The following is a 7,319-nucleotide window of genomic DNA, read 5'->3' on the forward strand; positions in this document are numbered from 1 at the left end:
CAGTATGTATTTTTAGCTCTTAAACTGAGGTGACTAACCTCAGTTTAAGAGGTTGCCCCATCCTGTTGTTGTTACTCCTGCTTTCTCCAATTTCCCTCCTCCCACTTCCAAGTTTCATCAAGTTTACTATTACATAAGCAGATGAAAGTCAGTGAATGAATTCACAAATCTGACACAAGGATTAATACAGGCAGTCTACTAAAAACAGTTATAATAAGAAAAAACCTTTGTAGTGTAGCCTGCCAGAAGCATCCAGAAATGTAGCATATTTAATCAACAAATATCTGGTTAAAGTCATTTAATCCAAAAAATGCAGTGTGAAAATCACCACTATGAGACTAACAATACAATATGAATAAAATAAGAAGCAAGAGACAAGCGTCAGTATGTTTTGTGCTTTTATTAGTAGAGTTTCATTTGTTTCCCAAAGCGTCCCTGAGTACAAGCAATACAAAAACCTGTCTGTTTATATCTGGTCTGGTGGCTTCTTTAAACATTAACATATGCCTGTTAGGCTTTTGAACACACACACACACACACACACACACACACACACACACACACACACACACACACACACACACACACACACTCAAAGACTTACAAAAGTTATTAGGGATGTATGAAACATCTAAGAGGTTTATTTAAAAGGCTGATGCAAGACTAACAAAAGAACTAAACAACAGTAGCATCTCATGCTAAAGTACATGGCAATGGCTGGGATAACAAACTGGAACTTAGGATAAACATGTAAAATTGATAAATGAGTGGGTAATCTGAAAATAAATAAACACCCTCAATTTTCTCTCTTTAAATATTTTAAACCATTTTTCAGTGCAAATTTAAAACAATAACCACACACACACATTTTGTATGCTCAGTCTTTAAAGCTGATGAAATGAAATTACCCTTATGTGGAGCACCTGCCTCTTGAACCACAAAGAAACACTGAAACCCCAAACTGGATGGTTCAGGACGAACTGAGGGGCTTGCATAAGGGCACTTTAAGTTCCAGGATTAAAAATATAGAGCATACAACTGTTTAAATTTTAACCTTAACATCCACCAGGTTACCAGTGACCCATCTAGGGTTGGGATGCAATTAACATGCCCTTCAAATTATGGGGCCTCATTGAATATACGATAATACATCTGAAAGGCAAACTTGTCTCGATTCTGGAAATTAGCCTAATTAGCATGTGGCTAAAACCAAACCAAACACAACCCTAACCCTATAGAACACCAAGTTATATTAACTTAAAAAGTAAATGCATTAAGAATGAGACAATGATCACGTACACCAATTATTGGAGAAAAGCGCCAAAAAAGGACGTCTTGATCAGGTTGTAACCATCTATGACTTTCACGCTCAAGAATTCTCCCTCTAACCGGTCAAAAAGCTGCCCCACAAACAAGGTCTGGTAGTCTTTTGACTCTTTTTGACACTTGACACTCTCCCAGGCATCCAGTTCTGTAGTGACTCTACCATATGCTTCACTCCAGCGCTGCAGCTGTATATGGAGTTTCCGGAATTCTGCCTTTTCCACATCATCATCACAGCTTAAAGTAAACCTCAGGTAGATGAAGTAGATACCAGTCGTGGGAATCACAATGGCATTCTTCTCTTTGTCGTAGTTCATTTTTCCCCACATAGGAGTCCACGTGATGTAAGATCCATTAGTCTTGCCTGTAGACTCTGCAAGAGAGGATATCAGCCTGTGAGTCACTGAATCACTCACATCCTGAGATTCTTTTTTAATTTATTGTATTTGTATCCTTTTTGTTTTTCTTAAAAGTGTGCTCTTTTCACTTGCACTGAACGGGTTTGCATACAATTTTTGTTGTTCTTAAAGCATAATGACAATAAAGATTCGAATTCTGACAAAACACCACAACCTTTTCTATTGTGTTTCTATTTGTTTTGAGGCTCGTCTAGACTTTAAGTATTTTCCAGCTTTTCATGCTGCAGATTTTCAAGTACTTATGCACAGCTGGAGTCTCCCACTCAATCTATAGCTATAATTCTATAATCTATAATTGCGTGTAATTAAGGATTTGTTCATATCCCTCTGAGAGCTCTTTAATACCTCACACAGTTACCTATGAACACATGGAAAGCACAACATAGACAGTGTAAACTAACATGAGACACTTACGGAGATGAATTTTCTCTGTTTCCGCTTTCCTTTGAACAGTTTCTGCATGTGGAGCTAGACAGAAGAAGAGAGAAACTGAAATTAGTTGTTTTCCCTTGTTAAAATATCTTTGAGAAAGTGTTTACATAAAGCAAACACAAGTGTGAGTGTGTTCTTTCGAGTACAGCTGAAGAGATTAGCCAAAAAAAGACTGGAGAGCAGAGCAGCTTGAAATAAATGCATTCCCAGTAACAACACATATAATCAAAAATAGAGTAAAAGACATGACATACCTTCAGGGCACCCTCTCTCTTGCTTTGAGTAGGCTGGAGTTTGGTCTTCTGCACTCTGTGAATAAAGGAGAATTAACTTTAATAAAACCTTGAGTCGTGTAGAGCTTTGCAGACATGGATGGTCTGTTTTTAAAAATTTGTATTCACACAAAAATTTGAAAATTTATGTCCAGCAACACAAAATTCATTAAACTATGTTGACCTGTAAGTAAAAGAGCCCACGGCAGGCTTGTGCTCGTAAAAATGAATTTTACTGACGAACATGTGTTTAACACTACAGTTAAAAAAACATTAATAAAAAATCAGCAACACACAGTTGTTGGAGCAAAACATGCATAACTGTCTGCCAAGAAGCTGAAATACTAGAAACTCGAATGCAGAGAGCACAAGAATCACAGGAATGTTGCTCAGAGGGATCGGGCGCAAATCAAAACAATCAGCTCTCGTGTTTTCAGTGATACCAGCCACAACTGTAAGTACAGTTTCCTTACCATTAAAATAAAATCTGTCATGAAGGGCTCACACACGGCAATCAACAATATAGCACCACAAAATAAAATACCACAATCTGGGCACATCTATCAATGTCTGTATGAGTGGACTTTATCAGACAAGTTAGACAGCATAATCGGTCCTAAATAAGTTTGTGATTTAAGTGCAATGCAAAAAAGCTTGATAGAATTACGGTAAACATTCCTGCTAAGGTAAGTCTGTCACATCACTGCTTCAGACAGACTAAAGCTCTCCAAGGAAAAAAGAACTCACCCCGTGTCTGCTCGATTTTCCATGCTGCCCTAAATTAGCACACGTGCTGTAAACAAACAGTGCAGCACAGCCGAGCAGAAGGAGCAGAGTGATAAGCCGGAGCCTCGCCTCCTGCCTCTTCATGTCCCGGCAGTGATTTATGAGGATCAGCACAGACTCGTCTGGGGTTACACTTATCAAAGCATCCCCGCAGGCAGCCCCAGCAGGTACGGTGGGTCCCATCACTCTCTGTCCCATAATGCCTTCACCAAGAGAGACTGGTCTAGGAATAAAGCTGCTTCTGACTGATACATGCACACACTCTTATAGTAGCTAAACGCCTACACCAAAAAAACTGGAATTACCTCATCTGTCTTTTCATGCAGATAGGAAGGGAGAGGAGAGAGAGTGAGGAGGAGCATACACCACTTCCCACACTGACCCACGTTCACTGGACTGGAGTCCGGTTAATGTGTGTCATGTGTTGCTCTTTACATTCAGCTTGTTTCCTCATCTGATTCCAACAAGTCAAAAGATTTTTTTTTCACATTTATGACTCAGCCTGTTGTGCTAAACAAGAGTCTCTCTTTGCCTAGACATGCAGTCGTAAAAGAAAAAAAGTCTGCCAATGTCTTTTTTAAGGCTGGAATTCATTCCAGTCCTTTGCCTACTCCAGTTTTCTGTTCATCGGTGGTTTAACAGATGTCTAAATGATACATAACTGTCAGATCTTAAAGAGATTAAACCGGATTAAAAAGTGAAAGTTTATTACATTACATCTAAAACAGATGTTTGTTTGGTTTTTTTTTTTATCTCATCTACAGAACAGGGTAGGGTTGCTCCTTTGTGTATACTTGTTTGCCTAATTGGAACATGAAAATGATGCCAAAATAAATTTATATGATTTAATAGGTAATGCCTTCTAGTCTATAAAAAAACTAAAATTAAACCCAACAAGTGGTTAAAAAGTCACAGATGATAAGTTGTTTTTTCATGGTTTTGCAAAGACTTTATGCAGTCTATGTTATCAGACAGATAAATAACACACAGACATCAAGATTAAAAAGGCTTATATTTCAAATGTGAAAGTCTAGATCACCCCATTTCAAAAGGGCACTTTTAAAAAATTTTCAAACCTAACTGGTTCTGGGTAGAGTTTGGGTTTTGATAGCATCCACTATTTGATAAGCTGCTTTTAAAGGCTACTGCAAAGACTGAATACAACCTGATTACACGTCCAAATGATTCATAACCATCTATGCTAAAATGAGTTTCACTTTGGTTCACAAGTAACAAGTGAAGGAAGGCCCAGGAGGTAGAGTAGGTTATTTATTAATTGGAAAGTTGATGATTCAGTCAGCATAAATGTCCTTGGCTACTGAACCCTGGGTTGTCCCAGATATGTGTGTGTGTGTGTTACGCAAGGTGCTCAGGCATTAAATAAAAAGCATTGCACTGATATGTTTGTTGTTGGGTGAATGAGGCTGTTAGTACAAAACACTGGTTAGCATGATTATTTAGAAAAGTACTCTAACTACCAGTCCACAGACCACACTGTTTAAAAAATGCAAACACACACGCCTTTTTCAAAGCTCTCAACATCTGCTTTGTCATTAGTGACCCTCTTAGGGTTAGGATTTAGTGAGTGTCCACTGCTGTTTATACAATCTTTGGAACAGAGAGCTGAAAATGTCTTTACAGAATGAAAAATGAAAAAGCAAACTGAAAAAAAAAAAACATAAAGATGATGCAACAAAAGACAGTCATAATATGGATCCGTTCCAAATGCTCTCTTGCTGTCTTTTCAGGCTATTGAAGACTTGAATTCATTGTGTTCATCCACTGAGAAGCTTCCTGTTGAGTAGACGTCTAACAGGGGTCTAAAGGGATCCTTACCATCTTTGCTAAAAATGATTTCAGTTTGATTCAAAAGTTATCTATGAGTCCTCCTAAGTCATTATCTCAGACATCTCATATGCAGGTTGGTGCATACCTGCCCAAACATCAAACCACCAACAGGTCGGTCGATTGGATAACCTTAGGCCTTGGCAATCATATGAACTGTACTTCTACATTCCACCCATGTGTGGCTTGATCTAAGTCATAGTAATGACACATTTACGCTGGTATTGCCTGAAGGGAGCTGCCTCTCCTGGAAAATACTGTGTTCTGCCACACCCCGAAATTCTTTAGGATTTGTTTGTTTTAAAAAACTGTGAGGGTAGCGTTTGTGTTCAGTTATTATGCACCTCTCAGGGACTTTTGCTGCTTGTTGTAACTGTTGTAATTGTTATGCTATGACTCTAATAGAAGCCTGGGTGTTAAGAGACTAAATATATCTATGATACAGGGACTCCTGGGTAGTTTAAGGGGTTTTTTCACCACAAAACAATATCTAATGGTTTAGTGGTGCAGCTATGAGAGTAAGCTACCTCTGTAAAACGGGCGTATCTTTGAGTAAATTTGTTAATTTTCTCTTTTTTGTTAGGTGTTACTATTAACTGACTGTTAAAATGCTCAAATTAGGTTTTTTATGGACCTAATCTGGGTTAGTTTGAGAAATTATTAGTTATAATTTTTATTTAATTATTAGTCTTGGCAGATGCTGTTTGGGAGACATGGGGCCTTGTGTTGTAGTATCTGTCATGATATGCCTGTGTCATATATCAAGATTCACCTTACAGGTGACATAATTTGAAACTTCAAATGTGGACGAGATTAGGAACAAATGTTCAGTATTATTGTGAGAGGAGAGGATAGAGTGACACTAGCTCCCACAAAATACCTCCCTGCCCAAGAATAGCACTGGACTAGATTACTCTAAGGGTGCTTTCATGTCTGCAGTTGAAATTGAACTCTCTCTTGTTTTCTCTCTTGGTGCAGTTGGTTAGTGCAAGTGTGAACAGAGTAATCTCACTCAGGTATGGACCAAAACAACCGCCCTGAGACCCTTTGGAGGTGGTAGTCTTGGTGCATTTCCAGATGAACTCCACAGTGCTTTGTTTATGGTCTGAATGTGATCTGAGCCCGATCTGAACCAGATGTGTAAAGGTCTGCAGGACAAGCAACAAGCTGTGCAATGAACGTAAACTCTGTTCTCCAACAGTCCAGAACACAGCACCTTCTTCCTGTGTTTCCTTTTGTTGCTGCTGCCCCAGACACAGACTGAATATTCTCACATGGCTTGAAGAGACGGATTTCAGTTTTTCTTGGGCTACGTCCACACGTACCTGGGTATTTTTGAAAACGCAGATTTTTCTATGCGTTTGCACCTTTCGTCCACACGTAAACAGCGTTTTCGGTCACTGACAACGGAGATTTTTAAAAACGCCTGCCAGGGTGGATATTTTCGAAAACTCCGTTTTTGCATTTACGTGTGGACGAGGAAAACGGAGAAAACGCAGCGTCAAAGGTGTGCGCCTTTTTTAACATCACACTGTGCGCCACGTTATTGTTTCGGTGAAATGAATTTCTACAATACTGTTACTGTTAATTTTACTCTCTGCAGTGTTTAAATGCTTACATATACACACACAGTTACTGTCCCTCCACACATAGGACTCGGTTCTGCTTCTATGACCCATCTTTGTTTACTATTTCCCACCGAGGCTTCTAGACTTCTGATTGGCCAACATTTCTACACGGTTAGGAATATATCGCCACCTGTTGCTTTGGCATGCTCCTAGCAGTGTTTTCCTTCATTTCTGCGTTTACGTGTGGACGGGATTATTTTTTTAAACGAAAATGGAAAGTCTCCGTTTTCAAAAATACCCGTGTACGTGTGGACGTAGCCTTGGCTTCTTGGAAAAGCTACAAGTTTACAAACTCATCAACTGACAGTAAACAAACTATAGGCATGAATGTTACAGTTCCGAACAGCACCCAACAGGAAGATAGGCCCACTAGGGAAGTAACTTGAGTACATTTAAAGCCTTACTTTGTGGCGGACCACCAGGTGGCTCCACTCACACCCAAGTTGAAAGGAAGTGCTGGGGTGGAGATTTTGGCGCTTGCTGTATGTGAAGATGGAGAGTGAGTTAATAAAGTTGGAGTGAGACACTGAGACCTCTCATGTCGTTATTACATACCTCCACATTGGTGACCCCTGTGGCGAACATGCTAAGGCTCGAAGACGAAGCCAGCTCCG

At 39.4% G+C, this 7,319-nt stretch overlaps 1 protein-coding gene across 1 annotated transcript; it reads right to left on the reverse strand.

The window, feature by feature from the left end:
• Positions 1–380: 380 nt before the first annotated feature.
• LOC116334123 (tumor necrosis factor-like) lies at positions 381–3,555 on the reverse strand. The gene is made up of 4 exons (XM_031757451.2): positions 3,194–3,555; positions 2,429–2,483; positions 2,157–2,210; positions 381–1,696 (listed from the first exon to the last, which is right to left on the reverse strand). Exons 1-4 carry the CDS (start codon positions 3,428–3,430, stop codon positions 1,305–1,307), a joined length of 738 nt encoding a protein of 245 aa, XP_031613311.1. The 5' UTR covers positions 3,431–3,555; the 3' UTR covers positions 381–1,304.
• Between the last annotated feature and the right edge of the window lie 3,764 nt (positions 3,556–7,319).

This window comes from Oreochromis aureus, linkage group 7 (assembly GCF_013358895.1).
Source record: "Oreochromis aureus strain Israel breed Guangdong linkage group 7, ZZ_aureus, whole genome shotgun sequence".
NCBI lineage: Eukaryota > Metazoa > Chordata > Actinopteri > Cichliformes > Cichlidae > Oreochromis > Oreochromis aureus.

Coding starts and splice junctions, on each gene's coding strand:
- LOC116334123 (XM_031757451.2), bottom strand. CDS start 3,430: ATGGGACAGAGAGTGATGGGACCCACCGTACCTGCTGGGGCTGCCTGC. Junction 2,484..3,193: donor GAAAATCGAGCAGACACGGG/GTGAGTTCTTTT, acceptor CTTTATTCACAG/AGTGCAGAAGACCAAACTCC. Junction 2,211..2,428: donor AGAGAGAGGGTGCCCTGAAG/GTATGTCATGTC, acceptor TCTTCTGTCTAG/CTCCACATGCAGAAACTGTT.